The following is a 16,812-nucleotide window of genomic DNA, read 5'->3' as shown; positions in this document are numbered from 1 at the left end:
TTTAAATGCCTACAGATTTTATTTTCTGTTAATTAACCCACTGTGACCGGCGAGAGGTCTGAGCTTCTCCAAGTCCACACGTCAGAGTGGTGTCCTACTCCTGCTTTCTCCACACAGCGCGTCGCGGCGGAGGGTCAGAGTTCAGCCAAAGAGCATGTAGGGAAATTGATCTCCTCATCTGGACGGCTCAACACATAATCAGATTTTACATGATGTTTTGAACTCTGTTAAAAGCCTCGCAAATGCCAAGCTGTTCAACTTCTCATTAGGGTCAGAGGTGTCACTCTAAAAAAAAAATATAATTCTGTCAGTTTTACAAGTTGCTCTTTTCATTATCAGGTAGCCACGAAAAAATCAGTGTGACAACACCTCTGTTTGCTGCCAGGCATTAATTCTCATTAGTTCTCCAAAAACTTGACAAAAAAAATATTGTTAGCTGTACCATCCCTGTGTCTTGACATCAAGCAGTTACATAACAGTTTATGTAAGGTTCAGGACCCAGCTGGTGCATGCTGGGAAATACCCAGCCGGTGCATGCTGGGAAACACCCAGCAGGTGCAGTGCATGCTGGGATACATGCCTCATGAAAGGCATGGCCGTTGCTGGTCTTTGTAAGTGTGAATCAGTTCATCTGAAACACCCGCAGAGTAAGAATTCTACCTGCGCCTGGTCAGCTTCTCACTTTTCCTACAGATTGGTTCATTAAAATGCATTGGGACTGGCAAAAGGGCTTCCCTGACCCCTAACCCCCCCCCCCCCCCCGATACAGTTACGCTGAAACCCTGCTGCCACACTGACTCTCCCCCCTCCCATGAGGCCTGACCAATCACGCGTTGTGATTCAGCAGGGGGGGACATTTATTGGCCAGCTGGTGGCGAGGGGCCCGCGGCAGGCGAGGTTCACGCTGCATCGGTGATGTGCTGGGGAAGGGGGAAGTGTGAGCGGGCGCGCCCTTTCACGAGAGCCCCCCCCCCCCCCTCCATCTCTCTCCCCGGCTGACAGGTCTGCGAGGTGCTGCAGCTATTAATGGGGTCTTGGGCATAATTAAATCAAGCCGATATTTCCACTATATGCCATTAAATCCTGAGGAAATGGGCATTATCGGTAATTGTGTCATAACTGTCATTCTTCACTCCAGAAGTGCTGTTTCCAAGCCTGACGCAAATGTCTGGGGAGGGACCTGCAACACCCAGGAAGGCAATCGCTTTGGCGCTGTGGCGAATGGCAGCCTCCTGAGCAATGCGAAAGGCGACCCAAAGTAGCCTTATAATCAGTGCGAAAGGCGACCCGAAGTAGCCTTATAATCAGTGCGAAAGGCGACCCGAAGTAGCCTTATAATCAGTGCGAAAGGCGACCCGAAGTAGCCTTATAATCAGTGCGAAATGCAGCCCGATTGCAGCCTTATAATCAGTGTGAAAGGCGACCCGAAGTAGCCTTATAATCAGTGCGAAATGCAGCCCGATTGCAGCCTTATAATCAGTGCGAAATGCAGCCCGATTGCAGCCTTATAATCAGTGCGAAATGCAGCCCGATTGCAGCCTTATAATCAGTGCGAAATGCAGCCCGATTGCAGCCTTATAATCAGTGCTAAATGCAGCCCGAACGCAGCCTTATAATCAGTGCGAAATGCAGCCCGATTGCAGCCTTATAATCAGTGCAAAATGCAGCCCGAATGCAGCCTTATAATCAGTGCAAAATGCAGCCCGATTGCAGCCTTATAATCAGTGCAAAATGCAGCCCGATTGCAGCCTTATAATCAGTGCAAAATGCAGCCCGAATGCAGCCTTATAATCAGTGCGAAATGCAGCCCGATTGCAGCCTTATAATCAGTGCAAAATGCAGCCCGATTGCAGCCTTATAATCAGTGCGAAATGCAGCCCGAATGCAGCCTTATAATCAGTGCGAAAGGCGACCCGATTTCAGCCTTATAATCAGTGCGAAATGCAGCCCGAATGCAGCCTTATAATCAGTGCGAAAGGCGACCCGATTTCAGCCTTATAATCAGTGCAAAATGCAGCCCGAATGTTGCCTTCCAGTTATTCCAGAAATGCAATTCAAATGCAACCTTCTAAACAGTCCAAAATATGGCCTTCTAATCAATGCAAAATAAAGGGTAAATGCATCTGAATCAATGTACAATGCAACCCAAATTCAGAATTCCCATCTGTACAAAATGCAATCCAGTAATGCAATACAGGTGAAACATAATGTATCCTAATAAATCCGCATGCATTTAGCACACAACAAATATGTTTTTTAAGTGATGGCCTGCTTTGCATGGCTTAATATGCTTGACCATCTTAGCGCATGCTGGCCCATCTGCTATAAATGTGCCTTTAGTGCAAGAAAAGCATCCTTGGCGGCCATAGCGAATGCGGCGGCAATCCCCAAAGTCTGAGATTCGTTTCTGCTCATCTGGCGGGGGTGATATTGTGGAGCGGCAGCGTGTCCATATCTGCTGGGGAGAAATACACTGCAGGGACAGGCGTTGCCAGGAAGCCCCCTTTGTGTGTGACAATGTGGGGTTTTTTTGTTGATAAATCTCGGATGACCTACAAGGATGTTCCTCTGTAATCCTGTCAGAAAGCAGGCAGAGTGAGGGAGGGCTTTGTGCCCAGCGACAAACTTGGCCCTCTGGTTTCAACCTCACATGCGAAAAGTCAAGAGATCCCTTGGAAAAGCGGAGCTTTCGCGTAAGTGCGTGCGGACCTCGCTATGATCACGGAGGAAAAGCGAAAAAAAATAATAAACACAGAAGGTGGGATTTTTGTAATGAAGGAGAAACCTGTCTGCATTCCTGGCATGACTCTGCCTCTCATGTTTATGTATTTCAAATCATTTTCAAAAGGAAAAACAGAACCTAATATAATGGAGATATTGTCCTCAAATCGCTGCGTCGGGCATGCTCGTATCGGCAGATCCTGCGTGATACCACCGGACGCTTTGGCTGTAGACCCAAACGCATCACGCCAGAGCCGGTCTCGCAAACCGCGGTCCGCCGTGCCTCTCCAGCCCTGGCCAGCCTGACACATCACACTCCTGCCAGTTGATGGTGCCACTCTTGGACCCGTCTTATGGAGGCAGCGGCGTCGCATGGGCAGCGCTCATCAGGAGAGATACGGCGCAGCGCATCGGGAAATAAATTCGGCCGTTGTCCGTTTCTTTACCGCTGATCTTGGAGCGAGTGAAAAGAGGCTTATAGGCGAAAGCTGAACTCAGGCGGAGCGCCAGAAAAAATGTTTATCTATAAAGAGTCTTTAAATGTGTTTCTTGAAGATCTTTTTGCTGGTTTTCGCAGGCGAATGCAATACTTCCAGAGCGCAGGAAAAGCGGCAGCGTGTGGCTGTAACTTACTGCGCCTCCCGTGCCGTTTTCCCCATGTTTTTACCGTGTACCATAGTAAGTAGGCTTCAAGCAGCAAGCATTTAATGCCGCACTGTCTGTTCTTAACACGCAGTCTGAAGCATATGTTTTCTGTGAGAGGTGTTTATGACACAGCGACGCCTGTCAACGGTTTATGTGCCAAGGTGTCACCGACTTGCCAGTTGTGTTGTGTTCATTGCTGGCTTTCTGTGTACCACTCTCTTGTTTGACAAACAAAAGAAAAAGCACCAATCAGCTTCTATGTCTTACTCTACTCTCCTCTCTGCAGCACCCAGGTCTTACGGTTGATAAGGGTCTCATTTCTATAGAAGGTCCCAGAAATGTGTCTGAAGGAAACTGATTTTTACCATGTGCTTCTGCTGCAAACAAGGATCGAAACTGTAAAAGCAGAAGCTGTGCGGCACAAATAATAATAATAATTTAAACACTAGCATTCATTGGTGGTGCTGTCTTTGCATATACTGTAGATGTTTTAGCAAAGGTCACAGAAGGAAACCTTTGTGTGGTCAAGCTGCACGGATGTTTTTTGTTATTTTTTAATTTCTTCCACAGTTTAATGGACATAATAATTGTTTTTCCGTGAAATTTTATTAAAAACAAAATGCAAATATTTAGTAAGTGTGAATTTGGCAAGTGTAGTGTGTGAACCGTGATGGAATTGTCCTGAATTCCGCTTTTAATTGTGAGTCATACTCTATTTTAAAGCACATTGTTTACACAGACGTATTTCTCGAGCCGTGTACGGATTTATACTGCACTGCAATTAGCTTTTCCAGGGTGGATTTCAGCTTTCTCTGCTCTGTCCTTTATTGCTGTCCTTAGGTCTGATCACTAACCTCAACGGCCCTCCATATTTGCTGAGAAAAACTGGTAACAGTCCTCAATAAATGCAGGAGAATGCTAGTTCCCTCTATGTGCGATCACCAGAATGAGTTCCCTGATGAAGCTGGTCTCTTTTTCCGGAACATTCTGACCGTGTTGCCGGGGCGGTCTGCTTCGTGATGCTGTGTATGCTTCTGCTCTGCATGCCGCATTAATGGAGGTGCAGCAGGACAATGGCCAGCCCTTGATGAACAACTGTAATCTCATTTTTGATTCTGCAAAGGCGCCCGGCAAGGCCCCAGGGAACGAATGCCTGCCGGTTCCTTCGTTTCTGCGGAAGGCACCGTTTTATTATGTATTCTTAATATTGTAATTTGTTGGCTAAACTCGTGTTACGCTATGGCGTCGACGTGGTGAATCACCGCTAAACACCTGTCAGCCACCTTCTGAGGTACTTTTCACATTTGTCTTCAGTGTTTAGCGAATCGATTGCGAATGTTCCCACACAAACCTAAAATAAGCCAGCCGATGCATTGCAGCTCGGGGGAAGTGAGTTCATTCGGTACGGCCTGATAGCTAATGACAACAGCAAATCATTCTGGTACAATAGATCCGCATAGATCTATAGGCTGATAGCTACCTGCAGATGTGAGCTGCCCTCTGTGCCCTGGAGCTGGGGCAAGATCGCTGATCTAGTATACTCTTCAAGCTAGATCTGCTCTACAGGTGGCCATGATGGACGCCGCATTTATGAATGAACGGGATGGCCGAGAGGGCAGGCAGGATGCTACTCTGTCCTTTGGCTTCCTCCCCATTAATAAATTTGTCCCTCTTCCCAATCCCCATGAATAGTGGTCACAGTGTGGTTACAATGCATCTGATTCGTAGGGTATCGAGTTATTTTTTGGAGGTTGTGCCAGTAAGAGACATCGGCGGGCCTGTCGGAAGCTGGATTTTCAGGATATAACTACATCCATGGGGAGGGCATGCAGAGCAGGGGCTTATGGGTAGGTGTAGCACTGGGGCTAGCAAGCCATGCTAACGTCCTTTAGCTCCTGTCAGATGGGGTCAATAGATCGATCACGTCATGCCTTTCATTGCGGGAAGACATGATCAGCGGTGACCAGGACGCACTGGGGGGGGCGGTGTGGGGGCAGCTGCAAGGACATTATCGAGCCCTGCGTTCCTGATAATCTCAACCCCCCCCGCTCTGCATTCCCCTGATTCCTCTCACGGTGACGGGTGCGATGCACACCTTAAATCGGCGTTTTAGGAGTTCCTCTCCTGACGCTTTATCGTCATCAGTTGGAATTACATAATTATTCTTAGTGTTCGCAGAACGCGAGCACAGAAATGTCACTCTGTGGCTTCAGTGCTGGCTGCTTTTCAAACGAAATCCGATATTGAGTGGTCTGTTGTCATTTATTTTTTTATATCCGTTTGAGAAGCAGATGGACGCGCTTCCATGGGAAAACCGTGAATGACCGTGAAGTGTGCGGCGTGTGAGTGGTCATCGTGTGTCACTACACCTAAGCGATATCCGCCATTGTTCCTCAGAATGCCTCTGAAATAGCTCTCTGCCCGAGTGGGCCGTTCTGCCAATCGTAGGTTGACCACCAACATGAACATCTACTGGTAACTGTGTTGTCAGGGAGCTTTGGGGGGGGGGGCAAGTGAGATCCAGTCTCGTGTTTCATTATTGATTCACCAGTGCTGTTACACGCTTGCTGGCTGGTGGGAGGCGGTGAGTTCCGTGATGAACCGAGCTAACGGTAAACAATGACTCCTTTTATTCATAGCTATGCTTCGTATTAATACTTTCTGCTTCAGCGCTTTGCCTGATCATTTAAAATGACTCTCAGGTGCTATCTGTATTTGTGCAGCTTTTTAAAAAAAATTATAAAAAATAGGGCTGCGTGCAAATAGGGAGGAGATGAGATAATGGCGACATTCTGCACATTAGCGGGTTGGAAATTCGGCGTCGTGTAGCCGGGGGCTCCTGCGATGTGAGGCCCTGGGGTCTCGCTGCCCCCCTCCCAGTTCCTGTGCTATTCAGCCCCCCTCCCCCAGGAGGCCATGCTACCTAAACAGATGATGCTGAGTTCATTCCTTTGAATATCTCATAGCGTCACCCATCTTAAAATTAGTTTTTTTTTCCCTTCTCTTTCCTCGCTGAAGTAACTCTCTTGATTTATCCCTGGGATGTTTCATCCACGCAGCTGAGCGATGGCCACAGCAAACGTCGCCTCGATCCTGATTAGTAAAGAATAATTCATTCGCCATTCACCGCAACTATATTTTTCTCAGCAAAAAAAAAAATGAAAAAGGAGGAGGGGACACATTAATGTCAGCTTCTCCCCCCGGGGGGGTGGGAATCAGGCTCAGATAGCCGTGGAGTTTAAGTTGGATGTTGTTTGCGGCTAATCACTGGCTTGCAGGACATCAAGGGAAGCAGATGGGTATAAAGCCGCTTTCCAAACGAAAACAAACTTGGTCTTCTCTACTTTCCGACTTACTCCTTAAATCTTTTTAAGGAACTTCTTGAGCTCTGGTTTCCTTGCACAAACCGCTTCCTGGCTCCTGGCTTATAAGCCTGCTCCTCTGGACCTCCCCGGACCCCGGGCCCCGGACCCCGTGAGTGGGACTGGGCCGGCTGTGGACGTTCTTCGTGCTGCTGGTCCCCTAACCTTTCTTCCGAGCGCTGGAGAAGGAGGAGCCGTCAGACGTGGAGCCCCGCCGGTCTCGCGGGCCGCTCTGCCGCAGCACCACATTACCTGTGAGCAGCCGAGGTCTTGCAGAACCCCGTGCCCACCCCCCCCAGCTGACCCGATCCAGCCACTGGCAGGCCCCCTCTCCCTGTGCGTGAGAAATGACCCACTCTTCTCCTGCTGTCATTCTGAAGGGTACTGTTGCCTCTTCCTTCCGCTGGGCCATTTTTCAAGTCCATTCTTTTGAGCGGTGAGCCAGTCCCAGCTGAGATCTCTATCGGCCATGATTTATCTGATATCTTGTGTCACCTCTCTCCGCCACGGCTGCCCCCCCCCCCCCCCACTCTTTCTATCCCGGTGGGATGCCCGTGCCCTGCTATCTTCTCACGTTCCCTTCACTATCTCCCTCCCGCCCACGCGGAATGCCGGAGCCAGTGAACGAGGAAGATGTCACGGGGTGGGTTGGGGGAGCTTAAAGTAACGGCGTCATAAATTAAGAGGTTGCATTTTGGACAGAAGGAAAAGGAAAGCGCGGAACCCTCCGGAACCCTCCAAAGGATAAAAGAAGGAGGGAGACAGAGAAGAGAAAGCGAGGAAGTGATGGAGGAGTGCATGACTACACAAATGAGAGAGAAAAGGCTCCTCGTTAATTTTGCCTGAGAGTAAATTATTCAGCACAAATCAGGGAGAGACCATTCCCGTCCCCAATCTGGGGGGGGTGCTGTTTGTGTCACCTGGCCACGTTGCCAGGTTAATGCGATTCCCAGTGCACCTGCAAGATCCAGCCTGTGGTTCCTCACTGTATGCAAGGTCCCCTGTCACACGCAGATGGGCACGGATGATCGTCACAACTCCCCCTACGCCTCACCTGTTCCTGTTTTCGCTGAAGCTGCCCCCCCAACCCAGTACCTGCCCCATGTGTCGTTCCGTGCTGGCTAGAGAGTGGGCTTCACATGCACGTACATGTTTTTTGCGAGTGGCTGTGCACTCACCCGCCTGTTTGCCTGCCCTCGCTCTGTCCCTCTCTCTCTCCCTCTCTCTCTCTCCCTCTCTCCCTCTCTCTCCCCCTGCCTCTCTCGTCATCTATCACAGTCTCCAGTTGGTCTTTCAAAAAGAGCGGAATACATCCACGCGCCTCTGCTTCCTTCGCTTCCACTGTTTGTTTTTCCTCTCTCTTCCCCCCCCCCTTCTGGCACCAGCTGCTCTGGGGGGGTGTCACGTCGAGGATTTAAGGAGAAACGCCTCACCCGCCCGCCCCGCTCTCGATTTAATTAGCATGAATTTTACAGCAGCGATCCGGATAAAGAGGTCAGAGATCCGCGCCGCAGCTCCGGGAGATATGCAGTCGCCGTCTTTCCCCAGCAGCAGCTGGAAATCGGCAGACTGAGTGGCTCCAGGATCGGACCGGTGTGAGAGAGGGACAGGGTGGAGGGATGCGGTGCCAGTGAGCATCTGCCACACTTCATCTATAAGTCACCGGCTGGGAGGTACAGTCTTGCCTCTTTGTTCATCCGTTCTGTCGTTTTCGTTCCCCCCAAAAATCCCCGGCAAGTGGGAAGATTGGGAGGCAGAGCGCGCGTCCGTGCGAGAGCGTAGTCGCGCGTTATTTATTTATTAATTCTCTGCTTCGGCGCGGCTAGGCTGCTGCGGATTCCGCGCCTCGCGGTCCTCCGGAGACGACGCAGCTGCAAACAGGATCGAGGCGAATCGCCGTGGTTCTCCCCAGCTTTCGGATTCGGTTCCTGTGCTGGATTCTCTCTCCTCCTGCAGAAATGCGTACTTTCCGTCCTCTGGCGATAGAGGGGCTGCCGGCTTAAAGAGAGCCCAGCCTCAAAACCACATCTGGGAGTTCAGGAGGGAACCAGCCATCAGCCACGCCATCCCCGGAACCTGCCGGAACACTCTTTCATCCCGGCTCTGTCCATTGCTTATCTCATATGGCTTCACTGGTGACAGCTTACCCCTGGTTTCTTCAGTGGATGAACCAATCGCTGTTTTTTTCTTCCTAGTCCATAATTTCTCCACCTCCCCCCCCCCCCCCCAAAGAACTCCCGGCGGCTTCTCTGCAGAATTCCAACAGGAACCTTCCAAGCCGTAAGTCCATCTTTAACTTTCTTCGGGATTTTGGTACAGAACACCGACGCTGAGGATTCTGCCTTTTGTTTTTTTTTTTCTTTTTCCATTTTTTCTTCCTTCTCCGGATTTTTGCTTTTTTTGTTGCCTGATTTGGATCTTTTCTGGATCTTGATCGTCGTCAAAGGAGGAGGATCTTTCTCTGTTTTTTTTTTCCCCCCTTAACCTGAATATCGTTCCCGGGAATCTGGTGATCATGGGTTTGGGAACTTGCTGAGATGTCGTCTTTCTGCCATGTGAAACTGAGGGCCGCGGGGCCCCCCGGCCGGCCCCCCTGCTCCCCGTCGGCCGTCATGCTGGGGGTGGGGCCTCCGGCACTGGCTCCGCCCCCCTGCTGCGTGGGCTGCCTCAGCCTGGCCAGCTGGTGTCTGGCTGTGGCCGTGGCTTTTCTCACCCTCCCTGGGGTGACTACCGCTGCCCGGGTCTCTTCCAGCCTCAGCACCACGCACCACGTTCACCATTTTCACAACAAGCATGGCACTGTGCCCATTGCCATCAACAGGATGCCCTTCCTCACACGCGGGGGTCACGGTAGGTGAACTTTCCGCTCCTTCACTCCAGCCACTTTGTCTTCTTGTGTGACCTTTGTAGCCCAGCCTTGGAAGCTCCTGGCATCTGATTGGCTAGATGGAGATGTGGCCTGTCTGTTAGTTGCTTGATGCCCATCACCCACCTGGAAAGCGAGCTACGAGTCTCCTTGCTCGTCTTCCTGGCTTAATGTATGCTTTGACATTTTAGGGCTGCATTTTTCAGTTAAACCTCTGACACCATGAATTGAGCTGCTCTTTTGGATGGTATGTTGGAGATCCCGGGGGGGGTTTATGGTAAAATATGATACTTGTGGGAATGGTGGCTTGGTTTTGTAAACTTCTGGGTCAGGAGGTGCATGAGCTGCAGAGTCAGGTGACCACGAGGATACGCGAGCTGACCCACCACCCTGGGTTGTGTATATCGGGGATCCTTCCTCTCGTCTCCCACGGCGACACATCAAGCGAATCCCAGGCACGCAGCAAGGTCTGTGACACGTGTTTGTTTTTTTCCACGCTGTAATGAGTTCCACTGGCCTCCATTCATCTTTGCGCCTGTAGCCAACGTCCTCCATCGACAGTCACACGCGCCCGATCCCCTCCGACGGGATACATCTCCCTGTGCTGTTTGGCCGCGGCTTATTTGCTTCCTCCTTATCCATTGTCAGATCTCGGCAGTGACATTATAGGGAGTTTGACCGTCACCGGAGATGCATTATTACGCCAATAACCAGCTTACATCTCAGCACAAGACCTACAATTTAGACGTGACCCATTTAAACTCGATGTTTACTCAAGAATTTTAGCTCAAGTACTTTGCTTAAGGGGAAATGTGTGTTTTTTTTTTCCTCCAGATTTCTGGTTGCGAAGAAAGTTTGTCTGGCTGCAGATAATTAATTATGGACTTTTGGGCTTTTTTTGATTTTTAATTTGGCTGCAGTTTCACTGTACAGAATGTTAATTTGCTGCTTCGACGGGCCTGTAGCACTCACCGATTAGAATAACTCCATTTCCTTCAGCCTGATAGGAAGGGTAAACCATGTCTGGGACGGATGTCACCTCGGCACGAGGGTCATGTCACGGTGCGCACAAACACGCATGTGCACGCACAGTCACGCAACGGTAATGTGAAGAAACATGCAGAAGGTGATCTGGGTCCCTTCTAGTGACCATATTTCAATTCAGAGCACAGAGCAGTTTATTATCGATGCACCCTGGTAGCTCCCATATCGATCCTTTGTATGGCCTTAATTCTTTGCTGCTTTACTGCCTGATGCATGGTACCTGGTCTGATAAATGCCAGCCTAGGCTCAGCCTGTCCTCGCTCACCGAGGCCAGAGATCCACAAAACTCCCCAAACGCTGCAGCTCCCGTTTACTCAGAATCGCCCGATTAGAACGCCTGGCCCGGGGCTGATTGGCCGCCCTCCTTCCGAGGGCCAGTCTGTGGCGCTGCGGTGGCTTTTTGAGCAGGCATATGTCTAGGCCACGCCTAGTTTGAGCCGACCCGCCTCTTAGGACCCCGATGAGCCTGACAAGGGATCCGAGTTTATGGATCGGAACTGGAGGCCCTGAGGCCCAAGGCGTTGGTGTGTAATGGAAAGCAGATCGATCTCGGATTACTGCCCGCCCCGCTATCGTTGTAATATAATGCCTTATTGTTATTACATATGGTTACATATGCCTGCTGATGTGGATCTCACACGTATGTCACATCACCACATGCTAGGTGCCATGTTCGATATTTCCCAGTCCCTCCCTCTGAAAAGATACACACATATATATATATATATATATATATATATATATGAAATCAGTTATAGATTCATTTGCATCTAACAATGTTTTTTCTCTGTTTTTGTGGTCCGCCTTGAGAATGACCGCGAGGGCTGAGTAATTACGAGATTTACGTGCAGTAAATTGCTGAAAATCCGCCTCCTGGAAATGTCCTTTGGGAGGTTAGCAATGCAGCTTCAGAGAAGTTATAAAAAGCTGCTGAATTGGGTTTATTTGTCAGTGGTTTTACTGCCCTTTGCCAGTTCTGCGTATTTACCGTCCGATTTGGTGTCAGTCAGGGGCGCTGGCCGTGCTTCCGGAAAACAGCAGATTAACAGTCTAGCGGCATTAGTCGGTCGCTCACCATGCGTAAGGCATTGCAGGAGTCCTCAGCATTAGTATGGGCTACTCCTCCGTGTAACAGGGCTACATTACAAATGAAAGGTTTTCCACATCCTAGTGCAACTATGAGTCCTGTAAGTAATAGGCCATCAACTCAAGCACTAAGTCTTGGGAGCACTGGGTAGAGTTTGAATTTGTGGGGGGGGACCTTGGTAACTTAAAGGTCTATTTATTCGGGGGGTCGTGGTTGATGAACCAAGCCCCTCCCCTATCCAACCTGGTTCCAACACAATCACAAAATGTTGAGTTGTATATGTGAGGTAATAGAATAATATAATATGGCACTCTTTCATATACTAATAGCATATTCCATGTAGGAAAATGTATAAGTACAGAGTGCAGGTGTGAGCGAAGATGCTAAATCAGCCAGTATCTTTAGCATAAGGTGCTGCACTCTTCCTTAGCTCTCACTCTGAAGAGTCACCCTCTGCTCTCACTCTTAGGAGTCACCCTCTGCTCTCACTCTTAGGAGTCACCCTCTGCTCTCACTCTTAGGAGTCACCTTCTGCTCTCACTCTGAGGAATCACCCTCTGCTCTCACTCTTAGGAGTCACCTTCTGCTCTCACTCTTAGGAGTCACCTTCTGCTCTCACTCTTAGGAGTCACCCTCTGCTCTCACTCTGAGGAATCACCCTCTGCTCTCACTCTTAGGAGTCACCTTCTGCTCTCACTCTTAGGAGTCACCTTCTGCTCTCACTCTTAGGAGTCACCCTCTGCTCTCACTCTGAGGAATCACCCTCTGCCCTCACTCTTAGGAGTCACCCTCTGCTCTCACTCTTAGGAGTCACCCTCTGCTCTCACTCTTAGGAGTCACCCTCTGCTCTCACTCTTAGGAGTCACCCTATGCTCTCACTTTTAGGAGTCACCCTCTGCTTTCACTCTTAGGAGTCATCCTCTGCTCTCACTCTTAGGAGTCACCCTCTGCTCTCACTCTGAGGAGTCATCCTCTGCTCTCACTCTTAGGAGTCACCCTCTGCTCTCACTCTTAGGAGTCACCCTATGCTCTCACTCTTAGGAGTCACCCTCTGCTCTCACTCTGAGGAGTCACCCTCTGCTCTCACTCTGAGGAGTCGCCCTATGCTCTTACTCTGAGGAGTCGCCCTATGCTCTCACTCTTAGGAGTCATCCTCTGCTCTCACTCTTAGGAGTCACCCTCTGCTCTCACTTTTAGGAGTCACCCTCTGCTCATTTTCTCAGCGTTTCTTTTACTCACTATGTGGCTCATCACTGTTTGTTTACTGAGGTGCTGATTAGACAATGACGTTGATTTGACATGTCTAATATGTGTTAAATCCTATGTGAAAAATGTGTGATTGCTTGTGCTGTCTAAACTCATAATAAGATTAAATGAATTGTCCCTTCAACTTAAAAAATATGGTTTAGCAAGATGAATTAGATTTTGGGCTGTTTAATTGTTGCAGGCAGGCTACCAATTTATAAACCTAACAACAAATGGATCATAATTAACTTGAGTTCTAAGCTCTGGTAATTATTTGCTCAAAGGATATGAATGAACTTAAGAATCCATCTTTACGTAACAGTGCAATTAGTCCTGATTCATAAAGCCATTGTTCAGACTGAGAACAGAATCAGCGTTTGGTTGCAACTGTTAATTGGCCATTAAAGGCATTTGGAAAGCAAGTGGTGTCCAGCCGTCCAGTCAGATTTAGATGCCCTAAACCGACTTAAGATGCCTCATATTTAGTGCACAACATTGCATTGATGCAGCAAACTTTTACATTTAGGTTTATCACCAATTAGAAGGACTTGATACTATTAAATAACTGCAAAAAGACTATTAAATGTTATTGAGAATTAGCCATTCATTCATCCATCCATTGATCCATTCATCTTCTACTCATGCAGCACAGGGCTGCAAAACTCTTACAAACAGAAAATGTCAGTCTACTGATATCAGACCTGCAGATTAAAACAGTTTCCTCCAGCAAGTGAAAGACTTTGGGTTGTCTTGTGATTTTTTCTTTTTTCACTCACTGAAGAGCAAATTTCCAAAACTCACTCGGTCTCTGGGATATGTGTTAGAGAAAAATTCTGTGGAGCTGTGGAAATTTAACAAAAGTCCTTTGTTGAATTACATGAGATCTGAGTGAGTTTAGGATCCCTGCACTGTAACATATGATGAGGAAGCCTGACTTTAGGTCACTGGCGGTCTCATCTCACACACAACAAACGGACTGAGTGAGTTTGGGATCCCCGCACTGTAACATATGATGAGGAAGCCTGACTTTAGGTCACTGGCGATCTCATCTCTCACACAACAACAAACGGACTGAGTGAGTTTGGGGTCTCCACACTGTAACATATGATGAGGAAGCCTGACTTTAGGTCACTGGCGGTCTCATCTCACACACAACAACAAAGGGCCTGAGTGAGTTTGGGGTCCCCGCACTGTAACATATGATGAGGAAGCCTGACTTTAGGTCACTGGTGGTCTCATCTCACACACAACAAACAGACTGAGTGAGTTTGGGGTCCCCACACTGTAACATATAATGAGGAAGCCTGACTTTAGGTCACTGGCGGTCTCATCTCACACACAACAAACAGACTGAGTGAGTTTGGGGTCCCCACACTGTAACATATAATGAGGAAGCCTGACTTTAGGTCACTGGCGGTCTCATCTCACACACAACAAACGGACTGAGTGAGTTTGGGGTCCCCACACTGTAACATATGATGAGGAAGCCTGACTTTAGGTCACTGGCGGTCTCATCTCACACACAACAAACGGACTGAGTGAGTTTGGGGTCCCCACACTGTAACATATAATGAGGAAGCCTGACTTTAGGTCACTGGCGGTCTCATCTCACACACAACAAACGGACTGAGTGAGTTTGGGGTCCCCACACTGTAACATATGATTAGGAAGCCTGACTTTAGGTCACTGGAGGTCTCATCTCACACACAACAAACAGACTGAGTGAGTTTGGGGTCCCCACACTGTAACATATAATGAGGAAGCCTGACTTTAGGTCACTGGTGGTCTCATCTCACACACAACAACAAAGGGCCTGAGTGAGTTGTGGATATTTGCTCTTTGATTACTGCTCTTCAGTGCAGATGTGGATTGGAAAATGGTGCCATTTGAAACCTGTAAATTCTGATAATCGTCCATAGACAGTCGTTTGGTGTAAATGTGCTGGCCTGGCTATCTTGTGTGCGTGTCCCTCCAGTTACGTCCACACGGTGGAAATCATCGCCGCCATGGGTCTGCACTGGCACCATAAACATAGAGCGCAGTGAGAAATGTTTGCTTAGCAGCATAATCCTCGTCTGCACAAGCTGCCGAATCTGCTTAAAGGGATTTTCGTTTTTTTCCCCCGTCTAAAGGGCTTTTGAATGGCAGGGAAATGACACGATGACAATGGCCCTTAAAGACGCCCCAGTTGTCGTCGCCGTGCTTGGTGATGTTGGCTGATCTCCATCATAAGGCCTCAGGCTCCGGCCGGAACGGCGACGGTCTATCTGTGCGTGTCGCCCGTGTGTCTCCGGGCAGAAGAACCTTCCAGAAAATAGTGTGTCGTCCACCCACCCACTGACCACTGCGCAGGTGCTAGGCTGTCTTTAGAGATGACAAGATGATTCACAGAGCAGGCAAGGAGGCCTCCTGAGATATGTAGGAAGAACACGGTCTATTTATAAGTTTGCCTATTTATATAGGTATGGATTGGATTGGAAGTAATGCATTGTTAACTCCCGCCAGTACCACGCCGGCTCTGTGGGAGGCGCTGTCGCCTCACACCGCTGGGGTAGCGGGTATGAGTCACACCTCCACGCTGCGTGTGAGGGGTTCCTGTTTTGAGGTCATTTGCAGATTGGATTCCCCTTGCATTGTCCAGGATTAGCCGCATACAGTCCAAGGATGTGCAGTTAGGCTAAGTAGCATTTGCAAGTTGCCTGTAGAGTGTGTGTGTGTGTGTGTGTGTGTGTGTGTGTGTGTGTGTGTGTGTGTGTGTGGGTGGGGGGGGCTCCCTCCCATCCCATCCTGGGTGCCCCCTGCTTTCTGTCCTGTGCTGCGTGGGAGAGTTTCCAGGCATGATCCTACCCAGTATGAGCGGATGGATGGATGGATGGATGGATGGGGGATCGGCAGAGCACGCTGAGTGATGACCCCACAGCAGCGCACGCTCGCACACGGTGGCACGTTCATTAGGGGCCTCCAACTTGTGTGACCCTGGCAGTGCGACATCTCACCTCTTGCGTTAGAGCTTCACTGTCGCAAATAATCCTACGATAAAGTGCACGGTTTCAGTTGGGCCTCACAAGTTTCATGCACTAATGCATGTGTTTTCTTTATGAATTCATTGAATGAGCCCTTTTTTTAACTTAGATATAATGTCGCGTAAATGTGCTTTACATATATAATATATAATATGGAAATCAGATTGACGCAACATTTCTTCGCAGTAAAAATAGTCTGGGTTGCATCCTGTGCTGCAGGTTTCCTTGCATCTGTGAGACATTCGCACAGTAAGTGAATGCCGAGCACCGTGACCAGTGGTGCCCAGTTAACGGCGCACGCTGGAGGGTTTTTAGCCGCCTGTAATGACACGTCTCCAGCTCGGCGATGCCCATGAGTCTCTTCTATTCTTTAATCTCTGTGACGGAGCGGTCCAGCTGCAGCCTCACATCGCCACGGCGATCGGGATGCACGGCAACCCTCGGCTCGCTCCCCTTTGAGCTGTACCCATGGCAACCATCTACCAGGCGCCCTTGAACCGAGTCAAACAGTGGGTCCTTAACAAGGCGCCCCCCCCACCATGTCCTCTGGTTGGTTTTGGGATGAATACTTCATGTGATGCCCCCCCCCCCCCCCCTCCCTAGATGGCAAACAACGTGGGCCCCTGAGACCATCTGGCTTAAGGGCCAAAAAGAGAGCCACAGTGGGTGTTTATCATGCTTGGTGTGTGTGTGTGTGTGTGTGTGTGTGTGTGTTTACGCGCACAGATAGCCCTGTTTGTTTAGCCAAGCGTGGTCCTGCGTGTTCATTAGTGAGCCTGTACCTGTTCTCCGATCCCTGGCAATCAGGAAAACCGTTCG

General features: G+C 49.3%; 1 protein-coding gene across 6 annotated transcripts in view; it reads left to right on the top strand.

Annotated features, from left to right (window-relative positions):
• Positions 1 to 16,812, top strand: part of LOC111855424 (neurexin-2-like) — a 589,098-nt gene that overhangs the window by 396,518 nt on the left and 175,768 nt on the right. For 2 of the 6 annotated variants that reach the window (XM_023834426.2, XM_023834424.2), the window contains exon 1: positions 7,985 to 9,578. The exons of 3 other annotated variants lie outside the window; for them this stretch is intronic. In XM_023834426.2, the coding sequence (XP_023690194.1) occupies positions 9,266 to 9,578 (313 nt within the window). In that variant the 5' untranslated portion in view covers positions 7,985 to 9,265. Of the gene's footprint in view, positions 1 to 7,984; positions 9,579 to 16,812 lie in introns of those variants that run through there. One more of the 6 variants, XM_023834425.2, reaches the window with a different exon arrangement.

This window comes from Paramormyrops kingsleyae, chromosome 24 (genome assembly GCF_048594095.1).
Source record: "Paramormyrops kingsleyae isolate MSU_618 chromosome 24, PKINGS_0.4, whole genome shotgun sequence".
Lineage (NCBI taxonomy): Eukaryota > Metazoa > Chordata > Actinopteri > Osteoglossiformes > Mormyridae > Paramormyrops > Paramormyrops kingsleyae.
This window is presented reverse-complemented; position numbering and strand designations above follow the sequence as displayed.